The sequence below is a fragment of the Sprattus sprattus genome, assembly GCF_963457725.1.
Source record: "Sprattus sprattus genome assembly, chromosome: 3".
In the NCBI taxonomy this organism is placed as follows: Eukaryota; Metazoa; Chordata; class Actinopteri; order Clupeiformes; family Clupeidae; genus Sprattus; species Sprattus sprattus.
In genome coordinates this window covers 60,294,543-60,315,494 of record NC_137922.1, presented here as the reverse complement: position 1 = coordinate 60,315,494, position 20,952 = coordinate 60,294,543, and the positions used below count along the sequence as shown (strand labels likewise).

Below are 20,952 nucleotides of genomic sequence, written 5' to 3'. Positions count from 1 at the left end.
CCTATCAAAAGTAGCTAGCTGTTACCTAGGCAATTAGATACAAAGATTCATGATCTTGTAGTGTGGCCAGTCTTCCGACCAAGACGAAGCCCGAAGTCGTGGCTCTGTGATCGCATAGTGTGACATGTTAAATCGTGAAGGAATGTTCGACAATCGTGTAGTGTGAACCGGCCATTAAAGGATTTACTTCTGATAACATAAGATATTTCATCAGACATTTGAACTGATTTTACAGTAGCATCCTACCACACCAAGATATGGACAATGGGCCTTGAGAAATATTAAACAAACAGACACAGAAACACAGGGTGTAAAGATACACACATTTCATGATACGATGCTGTTCAATACAGTAGCCTCACAGTTTAATACCGTTTTGATACATGTAGAATGAGTATTGAGGATACCAGTCTAAATTCCGCTTTACACAGTCCACATAAAACTATTTATCTATCCATTTTGGATGCGATGCAGGGGTGCAAACTAACTTTTAGGTCTACCTGCCAAAGTTTAATCCAGCCACTTTACTAATGTTTACCTTAGATCCTTAGCAGGTGCAGTGAGTAGGATTTAGTGACATCTAGTGGTGAGGTTGCATTTTGCAGCGAACAGAATACACTACGATTAATGACAAAGATAAATTCTAGTTTTTGGGCATAAATAACAATCCTGGTGGCTATTCAATATTTTTCAACATTGACACATGGAAAAAGGTTACTTCATGTTTTCGATTCACACTCCCTTCCTTTTTTCTTGTGCTAGATTATGAGTATGATTCTCCATGTCAAAATTTGCGTTCTCAAACAAAAAATTGGTTTCGCCCATTGCCCATGCACAAGCAACCACGGATTCCTCTTCATTGTTGTTGTTGTTGTTGTTCTTCCAACTGGCACCAACAAAGATAAGCTGCCACTCAGAAATAGTTTAGGTCAGGTCAGGGCAGCCAGCCAGAGCTCTGCCTAATCAGTGTATGAGGTCAGAAACAACTGGCCAGAGCTGCTGCTCTCCATCCTACCTGCGTCAACACACACACACACACCTCTCCATCCTCACTGCGTCAACACACACACACACACACACACACACACCTCTCCATCCTACCTGCGTCAACACACCACTCCATCCTACCAGCTGCCACCTGTCAACACACACACACCTCTCCATCCTACCTGCGTCAACACACCACTCCATCCTACCTGCGTCAACACACACACACACACACCTCTCCATCCTACCTGCGTCAACACACACCTTTCCATCCTACCTGCTGCCACCCGTCAACACACACACCTCTCCATCCTACCTGCGTCAACACACACCTTTCCATCCTACCTGCTGCCACCCGTCAACACACACACACACCTCTCCATCCTACCTGCTGCCACCCGTCAACACACACACCTCTCCATCAAGGTGGACGGGGAGAAATTGTGGTCGTTTCAGCAGCCATCATCCAAGTCCACTACCGTTAACCAAGAACCCAAGATTGACAAGTCCACGACCGTTAACCAAGAACCCAAGATTGACAAGTCCACTACCGTTAACCAAGAACCCAAGATTGACAAGTCCACTACCGTTAACCAAGAACCCAAGATTGACAAGTCCACTACCGTTAACCAAGAACCCAAGATTGACGCTTCCAATTAACACACACACATTAAGCACACAAGGCTTCAATAGATTGACACTTCACGATTTACACACACATTAAGCACACAAGGCTTCAATTTGTAGGCCTATAAGGTTTCCTCTGGACACTGTTCAATATTGCAGCCTGAACACATCTTCTGAGAGTGCCTGGCCTGACGTCCAGAGTCTATGCTACAGGACCATCTTCCAACATTTATCTGTCAAATGTTAATTTGAACTAGACATTCCTAGACCACCTTTTCCCAAATAAAACATATGCCCATTTTTTCCCAGGCTTCCTAGTACTCCTATTCCAAAATGCATTGTGAAATGAAACAAAAAACACAAAAGGTCGTCATGCTTCAAACATTGCTATTGATTAGTATTAATACAGTGTTTCATTGTCCCACTGAAGTGTCCACTGAGCCTGATTAGAGCCAAAGCCAGTGATGACAGCTGTTGGGTTGGGCAGTCCAGTGATTAGACGTGGCACAACAGACGGGTAAGCTGGCAACTGGGCTGTTTTTTCAACACCACCACTATCGTCACAATATGAGTACAAGTGGTCCCCTAAGCAACAAAATATCACACACACACACACACACACACACACACACACTCTTATCTGTTTTGTTTTAAAATGAGGAACATATCCAATTAGAATCAGTGGCGGACACCACACGAAACAGAGCGCCATCATTAACAACCGCCCTCTTAGGCTGTGGATGAGAGCGGAGCCTGTTGGGCCAGCCAAACTCACAATCACAATAAAGTCAGATTTTCAATTGCATAGCCAGTGTTTCCCCTACAATGATATTAGGGTGGCGGCCGGCCCCCCCAACGGCCCCGCCCGCCCCCCCTGGAAGGTCAAGTAAAAAAAAAAATGTTTTTATGAATATAGCGCCAGATCACAAAATGAGTCATTTAAGGTTACCTTTACCATAAAACATGTAAAATTATACTTATTGACTGCTGTCATTCAAAGAAACACATGAACATCATAATTCATTTAAGTGTTTGTGTCCGTGTCCGCTGCGGCGCGCTGCGCCCCTGCCGCCGTCCCCCCCCCCCAAGCTGTAAACCTAGGGGAAACACTGATAGCCATGCAGAACTGATGAGGAAGTCCATATGATCAAATCAACCCATGCCGAGTAAGGAAAACGCCACATTCAAAATGAAAATCAATAGTTCAAAGCTTTTAAATTATGGCAGACAGTGGCAGTGCCAGGCAGTGAAGTGCGGCGGGTATGCAGAGAGTGGCAGTGCCAGACGGTGAAGTACGGCGGGTAAGCAGGCAGTGGCGGTGCCAGACGGTGAAGTACGGAGGGTAGGCGGGCAGGCGCAGTGGCAGGCTGTGAAGTATGGCGGGTATGGAGGCAGGCGGGCGTATAGCCAAGGCAAGGGTCTCACCTGCGGGAGTATGTGTATGCTGTATGGCTTACGGCACACGGCCGCAGGGGCGTGTCAGAGTGTGCCGTAGGCTTCATGTTCACTAGCATTCTTCAGCACTGACTGCAGGAGTGAGGAAAGATGTGTTACATCAGTGTGAGTTCACCTTGTTTTCTAACAATCAGCGAGCGCACACACACAAACACACACGCACACACACACACACACACACACACACACACACGCTCACACACACACACGCTCACACACACACACGCTCACAGTCACACACACACACGCTCACAGTCACACACACAAACACACACACACACAGAGCTTAAGCACAAATCATATGTCATACAGCTCTGGGGAATATCTGGCCTCTGGTCATCTACGCCGAGATGTTTTGTTATCTGATCTGCAGACAGTCCCACTGCTTTTCCAAAACCAAGCAGTCAGTGCCTTGTTGTTCTGAAACTGAATCTGCAGCAACATAAAGGGTTCCAGACAGCTCAAGCTGCTAGTCTCAACTGTCCGGAGAACTGACCCGAGCCACACACACACACACACACACACACACACACACACACACAGTCATCCAGCCAACACCACAACTGCTCAGGGCAGGGTGGGAAATTTACATATTTTTTAGGGGGCAATTTTTGCCCCCACTTACTGAAATCCAGGGGCATTTCACGAAAAATTGGGAGCACTTTTAGAAACTTGTGAAAAACGTTTAACCTTTGTTCAAAATAATAAACACACTTATTTAGGCTTAAAGCAGCTATACTGAATTCTGTTCCAAAACTAGTACGCTAACTACCTAAAAGGCATGCAAAAACCTTGCAAACACCACCAACAGCCCAGCTGACACTAATAGAAGCTTGCCAACACACTAACTGGTGTCTTTTTGCAGTATACCTGGCGCCATGCATGTGCAAGCTTTTCTTCCATTTTTGCAGGGTGTTCCAGCCCGTTACACAGAATAGGGCATATCTTGGATGGCTAGTGGGAAAGACACAGGTCTTGATCTGTCCTTCACATGACCATATGCGATCAAAATTAATTAGAGGATGGTACCAAAACCAGTTGCCTATAGAACCATACCTCAAAAAGTGTCAAATTGTTGCATAGTGTTACTTTAAAGTATATGAACAATTGTCATCAAATGGCAATAATAAGACTATTAGGCTTTAGTCTACAAATTCAAAGTGTTTTCTTTTTTTGAACAAAAACCAAACAGACAACCTAAATTAGACAATCATATTCACGTTTATTCTTATTTCTTTGTGGTTATGAGTTGTTATTACTACATTTCATTATTCAACTATTAACAATCGTTTTTTTCTTTTATTATATTTATGGATTTTTGTGTTACCTTTAATCATGTTGTACCTACCATAGTAGGCCTACAGGAAATACAGTAAAGACTAGTAAGCTAGCTTGCAAGCAAGCCTTTGTAGTTAACGCTGAAACGCAATATCAAAGATGGCTAACGTTAGCTAACTAACATTAAACTAGCTTAACCGAACTAAATCATTTCTAAAAGTATTATTACCAGTTATCATTCACCATAGGCGATGGCGTGATGCTTGGCGCCTGGTGACGAAAGGCCATGTATTTCTGTATGTTTTCGCTCCCTTTGATGAAGTCAGCAGAAGAGTTTGCCTGTGCTGGATTTACAACGACTTGGGCAACTCGTTGTCTACAAGTCCGACATGCCTTGGGGAAAAAAATCAGGTGTTTTTCTCGTCGTCATCCTCCACCCCAGGCCAATCTAACTTTATTTTTTGACAGTTGCTGGGTGTGTGAATCTTTTAAAAATCGAGATGGTGACGGAGACTACGCTGATCCTCATTTCTCCTCACTCTCGCAGTCACAGGTCTGATTAGGAAGCGCTCCAAATATGTTTTGTTAGAACGTTTGGTTCTTCACGCAACAATGAGTCAAGGCAAAATCAAAACATTTAATGGCAACTGACCGGCTACAATGTTTGACACGTTCATCAAATTATTATTACACGAAATTATGGGGGCATTTTTTGCCCCTCTCCTAGTAATTTTAGGGGCAAAACTATATTTTTTAGGGGCAGTTTTGCCCTTTGCCCTCGTTAATTTCCGACGCTGGCTCAGGGGTCTAATCAATGGAGACACTCAAACTGACCACTGCCAGTTACAGTTACCCTGGAAACTGGCCCAGCTTAGCCTAAGCAATGAGATGCCAGGCCACTGAGCTAGGCTAGCGGATGCTAACCTGTTTGTACTCTTCAGAGAGCACCTCGCTTCCTAACTTGCACTTCTACTAGTACTTAACTTGCACTAACAGCAGTTACTTTCATTCCTAGATGTACTAGAGATGTGCAAAGGCACCCAGGAGAAAGACAATCAGTAACTAGAATGGCACTAATCGACCACATACCTCTTGTTAAGGGCAATAACGTTTATCTCACAACTTCAGCTGATACTGATATACGCTGACAGTGGAAACACACACATCTGCACAGGTGTGTGTAGTTGAAATGACCTGCTGGCAGCTCTCTCAGCCTCTGGGTCAACGGCCCCAATTAACTAATTAGGGACATGTACACTTTGATGACATTCGCTGACCAAGACAGCAACCTGTCTGAAGTAACAGACCACATTAGTGAGTTCTGTACCAGTTAACCTTGCTGCACAACAATTACACAGCCTACAGTGAAAAAAAGCACTTTGAGCTGCCTTATTTTGCATGAAAGGTGCTATATAAATGAAGTTGTATTATAACCTCCAGCAAGGAGGTTATGCGATCGGGTCCGTTAATTTATTTGTCCGTCTGTTTGTCTGTCTGTCTGTCAGAAACTACTGGGCGGATCTTTCTGAAATTGGTCCTGGGACATCCCCATTTCAATTTCATCTGGATCCGGATTCTGGATCCGGATTTGTGTACCTCCTTGCTGGAGGTCAGAAATCTCAGATTGGCTTGTTATTATTATTACAGTGGTAAAGGGGCATGCTGCTGCTGACTATTTGTAATCAGGGTTGACAGACCACACTGCACGCAAATCACCTCCATAGAACCACTGTTAAGAGAGATAGCAGGAGGGGCAGAGAACAGTTCTATCACCTACAGCTTTCTGGTTGTTTACAAAGCAAAGGTCATCTGATATTACACGTAGAAGCTACAGAGGTGGGGCCTCGCAATAATCTGTTCTTCCACATGGAATATGACACTTCAATAAGTCAGTTTAAAATGTATGTCAGCATTGACTGAACATAAATCAAATCCAAAAAGCTTTACTGTTCCTTCTCCACGCTGTACAATCAATGTCTAGCCGCTATAATAACAATCGTATCAGCAAGCCATGTTCCTAACATTAAACAAGTGATTATTTTCAACAAGTGTATACTACGTGAGAAATGGCAAAACCTACCGGTTGCTTGATTTAGATCACATTCAGATGCGACGGTAACAAATGGCGTGTCTAATGACATCAGCTGTGAGGTTTCACATGCCGGTAGGTCCAGCCGAAGGAAGCCCAGACGATCACAACAGGACTTGCTCGTTCACAGCTTCTACGCGTGATTCCCAGTGGGCGTGGTGAGAGGGAGCGTAGGCAACATGCTTCTCAAACTGACAGCATGGATACTTACGTTTCATCGCTGCTCATTGACAATGACAATACACTACTTGGGAACATACACGAATTCATTCGACTGTCGTAAAGTCTCATTGTCGTGAAATTATTTATAAGTATAAACTATACATCTCCCTTTGCTTTTATCAGCACCAGGGCACCGTTTTCTGACATTGTGACTTGACCAGTTAACAAGTGTTGGTATAACTGAAATCAAGTTAACAACTTACAAACAGTAGGACCACTGGAAGGCAACACAACCATATATTCGTTAGATAAAACTGCTGTGAAAGGTGCTCCAATTTCACCCGCTGTGCATTACAACTTGTAGAGCTTTAAAATTGACAAGCTAAAGCTTAAAAAAGTCAAAGGTTGAACAATGACCCACGTTAGCACATTTAAACGTGCTTTTGACCACTTGTTTTTATAATAGTGCTTCAGTTTATTAATTACGCTTTGCCAAATCAACAATAAACAATCGGCATACTTGAAAATTCCATTTGGCTTGGCGGTTACTAGACAATTAGCTAACTAGCTAACAATGATAGCTACAACAAATAGTAAGTACAGGTGGCAAACTAACAAGCTAGCCCTATTCACAAACGCTTTAATTATTGATACATTATGCTCAACTGAAGTTTTGTAATAGCTAAAAAGTCCGAATTCAAGTCACCAATAGTTGCAAACTAACAACTAAATTGTCCAAAACTTAGCAAACGAAGTAGTCGCCACAAGGTGTCGTTAGCCGCCACAAGCTGCAATTCACAACTCAAACTAAAATGCCAAAGTAGACTTTAAACATGTTATCTTAAATCACAGCAAGCTTGTTAGACTTAATCGTAATGTCAAGTAATGAGCAAAAGTCGTGCAACAACGTAATTTCAGGTAAGTTATTGCAGATATCACAGTTCTTACCTGATAATGACAAGTGGCTAAGATGCTATCGACTCCTTCAAAGAATTCTTCGCAAACTTTCAACCCAAGGCCGTTGGTAAAACGGAAGAAAGGTAGCTTTATAGAAACAGGGGCCGATGGTTGCCTTCCTGACTATGATGTAGCGGTCCACCCGTAAACTCTCTAAAAGTCTGTGTAAAGACCACACTTAATTATACATAAACGTACAAAACCTCCAAACACATGCCCACCGGCCCTGTTATATGAACGGGTCAGGTTTGGCTCTCAATTAGTGACGTCAGAAGATGAACGGTGAACTTCAACAGCCAGATAAAAGTCTTTTAAAGACATTTAAAGAGTGAAAAATTGTCAGCCCTGTGTTAAAAGTCTCTATTGTGCATCATGTATCTGTACTTGTGACCTATTCAATTGCCTGTATTTCTAGATTACCTGATCGTTGTTTAAAACAGAAAAGGAGAGCATGTGTGCACATGTACAGGGGTCCACAAGTTCACCTTTATGGAGTGGTGTTGTTTGTTTTAGTTTTTCAGTACAAAAACGTTTTGGTCTGATTCTTCATTGGAGGGAAGCCCTTTAAGTTTCAGTGATATTTAAAAAATAATAACATAACACACATTATGTCTTTTAATAATTTTAAATGTATTTAACATTGTCAGGGTGGTTTGCATCTTTGCAAGTAAAATTATTTCATTACATATACAACCCCATACATAAAAAGTACAAAACAATCGATCAAAGTGCAAAACAGGAACAAGTGCTCAAACTTTCCTTGAACAAGGTAAAGGCAAAAGTGTAAGAACCAGCACCCCCCCCCCCCCCCCCCCCCCCAAGTAGTATTGTTTTGAATGTCTCTTAACAGTGCATTACTACAAAACTGCCTCTTACAGTTGTTGAACACAAGCACCATGATACACCTGCCAAACCGCTGATAGAATCTAATGAACACGCCAAACTTGATGAAGTCGTCCCCCCCCCCCCCCCCCCCCGGTCTCAATACCACCACCACTGTATTCTACCTGACTTAATGGTACAATCACAATCAAACTGTTAGGCAGGCCATTCTCTGAACAACACACTTAGAGGGGGTCTCCATGCTGAAATAAACTCCAGAAATCCTGACTTTATCTTCAAGTTTGGCGTGTTCATTAGATTCTATCAGCGGTTTGGCAGGTGTATCATGGTGCTTGTGTTCAACAACTGTAAGAGGCAGTTTTGTAGTAATGCACTGTTAAGAGACATTCAAAACAATACTACTACAAAAAAAAAACTGCCATGACACACTCACTGTAAGGAATGCACACATTGTCAAATATACTCTACTTCACCTTGTGGCCACTGGAGCGCCTCAAACATGCATTATTTTCTGTCTAGTCCAGGTGACGTCCTCATAAATCTAATTGAGAGAATGCCAAGAGTGTGCACAGCTATCATCATGTGTGATTTCAGTTGAGAAGAGACTGCTGTTCCATGGTTGGTTACTTCTTAGAAGCTGTTTTTATTTAGCAGGAAACATTATGAATACTTTGACCACAATTCATCATCTTCATCTTGACATGAAGCCAACCATTTTTCCTATGTATGAAATTACGCATATATGTTAAGATGCCATGATGTCCTAATGTTATTGTTGTCCTTGTCTAAGAAGACAAGGAAGACTATGAAACGTTTAATAACAATGTGAAGGCTACTATTGTGAATACATTCAGTTTTGTTTTAAGAGGTAATTTGCTTGATAGTTTTATGGGGGGCTGAGATGAAAGACAGGTGGGTTGAAGGCCCTCCTAAAAAGCCCATGATGGTGATATGAAAATGAAAGACACATGTACACAAACACAGAATACCCACTACTGTATACAGCATGCAAAGCAATTTATTTACTTTTACAATTTATTTACTTTTTGCAAAAGATTTATTCATTATTTGATGCTTGTATTACCACTACCCTCCCATTCTGTGTTAAGGTCAGTGGGTTTTTGCTTTTGAGCTTGAAATTGAAGGATCTCTTGTTCGCTCCTCCATAGTCTCACAGACGCATGGCACACACTGATGGTAAAAGCTGCTTACAGATTTCATCATCCCAGACAAGTGGATCTAAGAAAAACAGGTTGCTTTAAATATACTATGATCTCGCAAAAAAAAGAAAGTGATGACATAATTGACATAATACATATACATACACATACACATATACATATACATATACATATACATATACCTATACCTATAAATATAAATATATATATATGTATATATAATAAATTTCAAAGCAAGTCACTTCATAACGATTAACATAAATATGATTGTAATAAATAGTTCATTTAAATAAAGTTTCCGTCATCTTAGAGACATTAGTTGATTGAACTTCCCAAGCTTAACAAACTTCAGACTCATAGGCATTAAATGTTGGAGACTGTACCACCAAAATGGGCTAAAAAAAAATGTATAGCAATGAGATACAAAATCAACAATAAACATATATAGTTACCAGAAGGTATTAGGGATATACTGTTATTCCATGAGGGAATGATATTACAAGGGATTCAAGATTTTCATTACAGCAAAAAACATGTCAGTGAATAGTGGCGACTGTACCTATATAATTGATGACGAGACACTTCGCCGACCACTTATTATCAGGCTGAACAGGAGCCCAGTTAGTGTAGTGAAACCTGGACCCATCACTCCAAAGCCACAGACCCTCCTGACAGAAAGACACACAATGTCAACCTAGATATCTGCTTTTGAACAGAATTCTAGGCTATAAACTGAGCATATGTTGGTATGTGTCTACATATTGTGTTGTCATGTGTTGCTGTTGTAGTATTCAACATGTTCATGTTAGGAAAGAAATATGACTACGACCAAACACTTGCAGCTGTTTTACTTGTACCTGAGCAGCATCACTTCCTCCGATCCAAGTTTTACGAATGTCGCCAGCCTGTTCGCGAATCAGTCTCTCGATGAAAAGGTTCTCATCTTTGCTGTGCACAGAGGCCAGGTTCCCTCCCATCAGCACACAGTTACGCTGCAAAACCAAGTTTCTGTTGAGGTTTTGTTGATGACATGATAAACAATGGATGGACAAAATATCAGAAACACCCCTGAAGATATACAAGTCACATCAGCCTTCTGATTGATCGTGGTAGTGAAAGAGTGAATACAAGTTCATTACAAACAACAGTGTCTTTCATGTGATAGTAATAGGACACACCTCAGCTTCGGCCCACAATCTTTCTGTGGTGTAGTGATGTGTCGTTCGTGAACGATTCGTTCATTTTGAACGAATCCTTACAACGACTCGAGAGTAACGAGTCCTCTCAAAAAAAGATTCGTTCTTTTTCTCGTTCATGACCGCGCATCGGGACAACTGGGACTGTTGCATTGGCTAAGCCAAGGAAATAGAAATGATTTGTTGAATGCAGGTCACGTAAAAATGATCCAAAGACCCGTATCCAAGAGTCCCAGTCGGAAAAAGAACGAATCATTTCTGTTTCCTCTAGCTGACTGTACTGAGCCTATGCAGGTCACGTGGAAAAGGATCCATACCCGGCAGATGAACGAATCATAGATCCAAAGACACGGTTGTCAAAAGAACGAATCATTGAACGAAACAGACACGTTTGGCAAAAGAACGAAACATTGAACGATCCGGCAAAAGAACGAATCATTGAACGATCCGGCAAAAGAACGAATCATTGAACGAAATACCCATATCCGGCAGATGAACGAATCATAGATCCAAAGACACGGTTGGCGAAAGAACGAATCATTGAACGAAAGACTGATATCCGGCAAAAGAACGAATCATTGAACGATATCCGGCAGATGAACGAAACGTTGATCCAAAGACGGTCGGGAGGTGAACGATTAGGTCATCTGCCGGATACAAGTATTTGGATCATTTTTCACGTGATCTGCATAGGCTCAGCATGGGAAGCTAGAGAAAACCGAAATGTTTCGTTCATTTTGACTGGGCTCTGGATATTTTTTCACGTAACCTGCATAGGCTCAGAAGAGGAAACAGAAAGGACTTATTAACCTAGTTCACTTCCGAGTGTCTATGGTTAGTAAGACGTGAACGATATTCGTTCACAAGAAATAATTACAGGTTTAGTTATTTTAACTTTTTAAAACTTTACTTACAGTTCAGTGCAGCGTAATTGTTTGCCGTGATCATTAAATGCTTATGTGATAATAAATGACCATTTCATCCAAACTTTCATATAATATTATTTGAATGCAGGAATTAGTATCTGCTGGTTTACATGTAGTAACCTCCATGAAAATATGATACGTATTTGTAGTGGACGTATTTACGCCAGTGAATTGGCTATAAAATTTAAAAATGTTGAGTAGCACCACCCCCCCCCCCCCCCCCGTTAAAATGAACGAGTGACTCGAAAAAAGATTCGTTCATTTTACTGAACGAGATTCAAAGATTCGAGTCGGTAAAATGATCCGAACTTCCCATCACTACTGTGGTGACAAATTGAAAACAGCGGTCACCATAACGAGTCCAGTACAGACGGCAAGTCCCCCTACTGGGCATCACTGGAACTGGAAATTTCAGGTTTATTTCTACTGAAAATATACTCAACTCAACCAATGTGTAGGACTGAATAAAAAAAGCTAAAAAGTATTGAAACAGAGACCTTTGTGGGACCAAAGAAGAAATACTTACCAGGACAGCTCGGAACCCAAAGTGCCCTATCCTCCTGTTTGGGGGCCGCAGTGCCTTCAAAACCAAATATTATTGAATCTCTTTAAATCTACAGGCCTTTGTGTATGATCAGTTAATTGTTTATTTATAATTAATGAGAGTGCATATACCTACCATTGTCTTGTGCTCCACACCAGATGAGAAGAGCAAAGAGGAGAGGGAAGCTGGCTCTGAAGATCATGCTGCTGGCCTAAAGCAAGAGGTGACATACAATAATATTCATATGGATTACATCAAGAAAGAATATAATTACTGAAATACAAACATTTAAATATGTGATGCATTGCTCACATGTAAAATCATCCTGATATTGACAAAAGATAATAACAATTACGTTTGACGGCGTCAAAGTTATAAGTAGACACAAAAGGTACACACTTATATATCCAACAGAAGCCTATTCAAATATTATAATGGATTTACCTAATGTATGTCATATATGTGCTATACTCTGCCTTTCATTTTATAGAGCAAGTGTGGTGTGCCTGAAGCCATGGAAGAAAAACATCTGGAAGTAATTAGACAGAGAGATTCTCTTAGAGACAATATTGGTAGCCAGGAGCTACGCTTACCTGTCGGTGTACTGTACGTCCAAAAGGTTCTAGAGTTGTGGAACTCAAGGCGACAGTTCCGTTCTGAAGCTCTTGAACCATGCTCTTCCTTTTTTATACAGGCTAATGATGAGCTAATATTTAACTTAATAAGTTAAGAAAATCAAGGGGGCGATAAGTCCCCCCATTTACTGGACACGGGTTCAAGGCACGCCTGATGTCATTTCCCAGTCCTCGCTCTGCCTCACTGTTACACGTCACTGTCCTGTCCAAATAAAGGCATACAGAAGCCCCAAATTAAATATTTAAAAGATAAGAAAAGGGAAACAAAGTTCATAGTCCATTTGCTTTAATTCCAGGGGATTCAGAAACCGATAAACAACCAGTGTACAGGAAAACAGGGTCAAAACACCTCTTCAAATATTTGTGTTAACACTCGATGAACTGAAGTTTTATTCAATCTTGCAGACATTTTATTCAAATCGAGAGTTGTGGTCCATGGAGCAGCTCTGTCAAAAACGCAGTGCACTAACACGGCATAAAAAAGGGCATATTCCATCACTATGCTTTACCAATCGAAAGCCTAATCCAAATCTAAATTTTACCAACCAGAATATTCTCTCAGATGTATACATTTTAATCCACCCTTAGCCGATCAGAATATTTTTGTTCACTTGTTGCCAGACACACTTTTCAGGTGCTGGATATTATTACCTTATCAGTAGTCGTACCCCTGCCGGTTATGATGTCATGGCTCTTTCATGGGAACTTCTTCCTGCTCTTTGATGAATTCCGCATCCCCTTTTTGCATAATGCAAAACCTTTTAATTAATATTTAGCGATCTTTGTAAGCCTGCACCTGTGGAAACTGTATGATCTTGTTTTGAGAAATAAGGCCTCTCTGTTTGGTCTGACCTTCATCTCTACACACAGGCCTCCCTGCCTGGTAATTAGGCCTCTCTGCATGTAGGCCTCTAAGACTGGCTTGACCTTGGTCTGTGCACACAGGCCATTCTGTTTGACCTAACAAGACACTCACTCCTGCACACAGGCCATTCTGTTTGCCCCCACCAGGAATTGAACCAAGATCACCAGATTGAATAAGCCGGTATCATGACCATTAGACCATGGGGGTTATGTGTATATCGTGTTAAAGTTTGATGTAATAGAATGAAATAATGACATCTCACAGGCTGACCAGACTTTGGTGTGCTTTAGGCGCCTGACTACTAAGGACCGTTTGGGGAGCATCCACTCAGCATTCACAGGCCCCCACTCATCAATGGGGTCTTGGTTTAACTGTGGTTTACGACATCATTCTCGTCCAGGGGTCTGTTATCAAACATTCCTCACACCTAGGCCAGCCAGAACCAGGCTACCCTTGAGAAACGTCAAAATGAAAAGTAAGCCTTTAGCCGGTCAAAAGACAAAAACATCGAAGATTTAACTCCAGTTATATTTTCTTGCAGGTGGTGGTTTATCACCCTAGACCTGTCTCTGGAAAACTCAACTGGGCTATTGGGGAGGTGGCTAGAGAGCTGTGCTTAACTTAGGACTTGTCAGAACAGGACACCCATACATCAGAAATTGACATGACCACAGTTATCAACCAAATAACAAAGTGATTCTCAGTGTTATCACATCTCAACTGACTCTGAGGAGGGAAATAAATCTTGGGTTAGATTTATGGCTTGTCAGAGGACATCCTACATATATCAGAACATGACAACCGATCAGATAGCCACCACACAACAAAGTGTACATTCATCATATATGACACATTTCATTTATCAAACATTTATAACTCTAATCGATCAATTTTGATGTAAGCAGTAGGTTATTAACTACTCCTATGCACTCTCCTTAATGATAAATAACAATCAACTGATCATACACAGGCCTGTAGATTTAAATATATTTATATATATATATATATTTGGTTTTGAAGACACAGAGGGCTCAGAACAGGAGGTTGAGGTGCACTTGAGTACTTCTTCGTTGATCCCACAAAGGTCTCTGTTTCAATTCTTTTTTTTTTGTATTTTATTTGAAGGGTCTTTTCATTTAGTCCCAAACATTGGTTGAACAAAGTTTATTTTCAGGAGAAATAAAAAAACTGAAATTCCTTAATAACTTTGGTTGTTGCGACATCTCTATCCAGATATGCTCACAGAAAACAGTGTGGGGAAAAGGACTGGACTCCTTATGGTAATTGCTGTTTCAAGTTTGTCTCCACAGCAAATGCCCCGTCAGATATCAAAACACATTTTGGAGTAATTGATGACAGAGAGAGAGTAATTTTGATTCTGAAATATTGATGAATGAAGAAAAAAATCTGGCTCCAGCTCCTCTTCTCATACAGGGCAAAAGGGTAGGTGCTTGAGCACCACTAGGGGTCTGTCTGTGCATGTGCCTGCTGAGCTGTGTCCTATTTCTATCACATGCAGACATTCTTGTTTGTCATGAACTTGTATTCACTCTTATTTTACCACAATCATTTATTATAAATCAGAAGGCTGATGTGACTTGTATATCTTCAAGGGTGTTTCTGATATTTTGTCCATCCATTGCTTATCATGTGCCATAATGTCATCAACAACACTTCATCAGAATCTTGTTCTTTCAGCGTAACTGTGTGCTGATGGGAGGGAACCTGGCCTCGATGCACAGCGCAGATGAGAACATCACCGACACCCCCATTTGGTCTCAAGCCAGCAATCCTAAAGTCCAGAACTCCTACAACCCTGTGTCATTAGGCCCTTCTGCAGAAGTGGGTGTTTTGTTAGGTCAAACAGAATGGCCCGTGGGCAGGAGTGAGTGACTTGTTTGGTCAAACAGAATGGCCCGTGTGTAAAGACCAAGGTCAGGCCAGTCTTCGAGGCCTAATTACCAGGCAGGGAGGCCTGTGTGTAGAGATGAAGGTCAGGCCAAACAGAGAGAACACATTTCTCAAAACAAGATCATACAGTTTCCACAGGTGCAGGCTTACAAAGATCGCTAAATATTAATTAAAAGGTTTTGCATTATGCAAAAAGGGGATGCGGAATTCATCAAAGAGCAGGAAGAAGTTCCCATGAAAGAGCCATGACATCATAACCGGGAGGGGTAAGACTACTAATAAGGTATTAATATCCAGCACCTGAAAAGTGTGTCTGGCAACAAGTGAACACAAATATTCTGATCGGCTAAGAGTGGATAAAAATGTGAGAGAATATTCTGGTTGGTACAATTTAGATTAGGCTTTTGATTGGTAAAGCATAGTGATGAAGTATGCCCTTTAAAAAGTTAGTGTGCTGGGTTTTTGACAGAGCTGCTCCATGGAGCACCACTCTCGATTTGAATGAAATGTCTGCAAGATTGTATAAAACTTCAGTTTATCTATCTATTCAGTTTATTTATTAACATACTCAGGGTGGTTTGCATCTTTGCAAGTAAAATTTCTTTCATTACATATACAACCCCACACATAAAAAGTACAAAACAATCGATCAAAGTGCAAAACAGGAAAAAGTGCTCAAACATTCCTTAAACAAGGCAAAGGCAAAAGTGTCAGAACCAGCATGAAAGCATTACAAGAACATGCCAACATGTAATCAAATACAGAACATCTAAAACGACCACTACTAGTGACATTTTTAATAAAAATACAAATTTGCATAGTCCAAAAAACAAACATTTCATAAAACAAGAAGGCTGCTGTGAGTGAGTGCCTCGAATGGGCTTTTATGATGGTTGGTTTCTAGCCCCAAGTTAGGAGTTTTGGAAGAGGACGTCTTCATTTGAAGGGCTTCACAATCTTCATAGAAATGTAGTTCTAGAAGAGGCAAGAAAAGACAGACAGATCATCAGACCACAGGTATCACATAATTCGCACCATAATAGAACATAGAATAGAAAAGCCTTTATTATCATTGTATTTGCATACAACCAAATTTGGAGCGTTGCTGTGCGTTGCAAATTAATACAGTAACATATTGTTTTATACACGAGAATAAGGTGACTAAGATGTTATAAGTGACTTGCAGTTAAATAAAGTGACAAGTGTATTAATGTTGCACCATGAAGTTCCACGTTAAGTGTATGTCTGAGTCTAATGTTCTGATGGCCGTCGTGGGAAAAAAGAAACGTTCCTTTAGACGCGTGGTCTTTGCTCTGGAGGGCCTGTCACCATGACAATGGTGCTGATGGTAGATATAAAGCCCCAACTGCAGTTCACCAACTAGTTAGCTTATTAGTTAGCTTACTGAACCCGTAAATGAGAATGAAACCACACACACGGAATACACAACAGAATTGGACCATCATGCACTGCACAGGCTGATGTCTTAATGGTGCAGATCGGCGCTTACCGGCAGTGAGTACAGCAGGATTCCGAGGAAGAGCAGGACCAGGAAGAGCAGGATCAGCCCGATGAAGAGCCACTTAAACCTCCGCCACACGATGAACTTCATGGTCTTACACGGATTGGTGAACCAGAAGAAGGACGTTTCAGGCCGTCTGTTAAAAAAAAGTAAATAGGTCCGTTCAGTTCAGTCCAGTCATCATCAGGGTTGTCTGTTTAACATGATGACGCGTTACACCTGCCAAAGAACTATTGCCAATAGGCACGAGGGCACTTTATAGGCACTACATGATGCATTTTATCCTCCATTTCTTGCTCTTAATAACAACATTAAACAAAACCATTCACACGCATTAATTTAGCAAACACAAGTATCCAAAGTAACTTACAGTACAGTAAAGGTGTACATTTAACTGTGTTAAACATGCACGTTGAGCCTATGACCTTGGTGTCGTTGGCATTTTACTCTACCAATTACCAATTACCGACACACACACACACACACACAGACACACACACACACACACACACACACACACACACACACAATCAGTGACAGGACACAGGACATTTTGTGACCAGCTATACAGTTACAGGAGCCAATAACATGATAGCAGAACTTAAAACTCCTGACAGTATTATTTAAAGTGTCCTGGGTCAGACACACACACACACACACACACACACACACACACACACACACACACACTGGTCAGAGAGTGTGTCCGCTCACTTTGGGAGGTCCAGTTTAGGGTGCATGATTAAAGAACGCACACACACACACACAGGTCAGAGAGTGTGTCTGCTCACTTTGGGAGGTCCAGTTTAGGGTGCATGTTTAAAGAACCTAACACTCCTGACAGTATTATTTAAAGAGTCCACACACACACACACACACACACACACACACACACACACACACAGGTCAGAGAGTGTGTCTGCTCACTTTGGGAGGTCCAGTTTAGGGTGCATGTTCGGCTCATCACGGCCTCTCCCTGCTGGCCTCTCATCTGCTTCCTGTTCAGCCACTATCTCCAACGACAACTCCACCTTCCCCTGGAGACCAAATACACACACACACACACACACACACACACACACACACACACACACACACACACACACAGAGACACACACACACACACAGAGACACACACACACACACAGACACACACACACACACACACACGGGACATTTTGTGACCAGCTAGACTACATTAAAACATGAGCCATTTGCCTCTTGAGATCTCCTTCGTTAAAGAAAAAAAAAAAAAAACACACACACACACAACATATAACAAACAAACACTTATTTCCAGTGCACTTACACCCAGCTCCTTTTTGCCATCCTTCTCCACCACGCAGGGCCACCACCCTCTGACTGCCTTCTGGTTGAAGAGGGACTTGGTTGCATCCCATTTCTGGTGAGGAATAGCGTCCTCTTTTGACAGCATGTCAATACTGCACTTATGCGACATCTTTGTTGGTGTCATGAGGTGATGCAAGTTAAGCTCAACGGAACCTATGAAAGATAGAGGACAAAACCTCAGTCGTTATTATTAAGTTAAGCTCAACGGAACCTGTGATAGAGAGAGGACAAAACCTCAGTCGTTATCATCAACAGGAAGTGCATTAACATGGCATTGGGGAGAATACGTTCTGGAATACGACGATTCAGCATGACGCCACAATAACAAATATATTACTTCCGGGTGGCAAACTTCTGCCCGTAGTAAACCTTAACAAACTAATAGGATTTTCCATGTAATTTAACCGAAGTACGAACACGTTTAATCATAATTATGAATATGATTACAACACGTTTTATGAGTTGTCTAAAGATTAGTCGTTTGTCAGGTCTCACCCAAGTAGTCGTCCAGGGAGAACTTGTCATTGTCCCATATCTGAACGATCAGCTTGGGTGGTATTCTAAACTCAGTTTGATCCAGACTCCAAAAGTGTTCCTGTCAGAAATAAAAAAGATGCATTTAAAAAAAGAGAAACATCGTATAAAAAGAAGATACAAAAAAAAAGACATTAAAAAAAAAAATTATCCATTTTCAATTCAATTCAATTTGAATTTGTATAGCGCCATAACAATACAATTGCCTCTAGGCGCTTAATTGCCTCTAGGTGCTTAATTGCCTCTAGGCGCTTAATTGCCTCTAGGCGCTTGATTGCCTCTAGGCGCTTAATTGCCTCTAGGCGCTTCATTTTCAGGGGCCTAACTTGACCTTTTTGGAGACGAGACACAGCTGCTCGGCGGGCAGGTAGTCGAACGGAAACACGAGTCTCCAGTTGAAGTTGCCGTCTCCGTCCAGGGAGCGGTAGTGGACATCTGTCTTCTGCTTGTCCTCCTCCATGCCTGGCATCCACCTGATAAGGTAAATAAATAAATCAGAATCAGAATCAGAACAGTGGCGCCACCTACAGGGTTGGATGTATCACAACATCAGAATCAGCATCAGCTTTTATTGGCCAAGTTAGTTTGCACAAACAAGGAATTTGGCTCTCACTGTGCTTACACATATTACTCAAAATATACAAACACAACACAAAACAATACAACAGTGCAAAACAATACAACAGTGCAAAACAAAACAATACAACAGTGCAATAGTCAACAATCCAAGAAGTCGTAAAAAGTATATACAAGGAGTATACAGTACAATAGTGCAAAGTGCAGAGTCCAGGAAGAGCAGGAATAAATAAATGCTAGAACTATATGTGATTTTATCGGCACTGAGAAGAAGTCAGGTACACACACACACACACACACACACACACACACACACTCAGCTATTTATGGACCTCAAATTTCCCAAATGCCTCAATTACCCCTAATTTGCCACTAGCAGAGAATGTCACACTCGCATTCAGATAGGCTTCGGTCAGTGGTCATCCCATCTAACAGCAAATCAGTTTGTTTTTTATTTGCTATGTTTTCTATTCCAGAAATTAGATTAAAAAAAAGAGAAATACTCTCTAACCCTTGAATATAGATTATAAAAAAGAGAAATACTCTCTCACCCTTTAATATAGATGTCACTCATCCTCTCCCCGGTGACACTGGTCTCATCCAGAATCACATCAGTGGTGTTCCAGACCACGACACGCAGAAAATGTCTGTTTGGAAAAAAATTAAAACAACATTCGATATTTTTTAAATATTGTGCTGAACAGCTTCATGGATTTTGGTTTCAGTTCCACGCGTCTCACTTTCGAGGATATAAATATTAAATATAAATTATAAATATAATAATAAATATTGTTATGAACAGCTCCATGGATTTTGGTTTCAGTTCCACGCATCTTACTTTTGATGATATATATATTTAATTTAAATAATAAATATAATAATAAATATTGTTTTGAACAGCTCCATGGATTTTGGTTTCTGTGCCACACGTCTCACTTTTGTGCCTTGCGTGGTGCAATGTCAAAGGGAGGTCCTGGATGACCCAGACTCTTGGGGAACACATCCACCCACATTTGAAGACGCCCCTAGAAAGAGGAATATAAACACACACACACACACACACACACACATCCACCCACATTTGAAGACGCCCCTAGAAAGAGACACACAAAGCGACCCGCCACTACAGTCAGGCAGAAGCATCCCTGTGTGTGTGTGCGTGCGTGTGCGTGCGTGTGTACCTGAGAGAGCGTGCGTGTGTACCTGAGATAGGATGTGTGTGTGTGTCTTTATGTGTGGGTGTGTGTGTGTGCGTGCGTGTGTGTGTACCTGAGAGAGGGTGTGTGTGTGTGCGTGTGCGTGCGTGTGTGTGTG

General features: G+C 41.4%; 2 protein-coding genes across 2 annotated transcripts in view; both read right to left on the bottom strand.

Annotated features, from left to right (window-relative positions):
• Window positions 1-3,116, bottom strand: part of LOC308362932 (SUN domain-containing protein 1-like) — a gene marked incomplete at both ends in the record, with an annotated part of 31,789 nt that extends 28,673 nt beyond the window's left edge. The window contains one exon of the mRNA XM_080835658.1: window positions 3,040-3,116. Within this exon, the coding sequence (XP_080691784.1) occupies window positions 3,040-3,116 (77 nt within the window). The remainder of the gene's footprint in view (window positions 1-3,039) is intronic.
• A 13,155-nt stretch (window positions 3,117-16,271) lies between these two features.
• LOC308361694 (myoferlin-like) overlaps window positions 16,272-20,952 on the bottom strand; it is a 55,832-nt gene continuing 51,151 nt past the window's right edge. The window contains exons 47-54 of the mRNA XM_080834120.1: window positions 20,575-20,663; window positions 20,190-20,285; window positions 19,394-19,535; window positions 19,024-19,123; window positions 18,488-18,681; window positions 18,106-18,215; window positions 17,167-17,314; window positions 16,272-16,631 (exon numbers count right to left, since the gene is read on the bottom strand). Coding sequence (XP_080690246.1) covers window positions 16,593-16,631; window positions 17,167-17,314; window positions 18,106-18,215; window positions 18,488-18,681; window positions 19,024-19,123; window positions 19,394-19,535; window positions 20,190-20,285; window positions 20,575-20,663 — 918 coding nt within the window. The 3' untranslated portion in view covers window positions 16,272-16,592. The remainder of the gene's footprint in view (window positions 16,632-17,166; window positions 17,315-18,105; window positions 18,216-18,487; window positions 18,682-19,023; window positions 19,124-19,393; window positions 19,536-20,189; window positions 20,286-20,574; window positions 20,664-20,952) is intronic.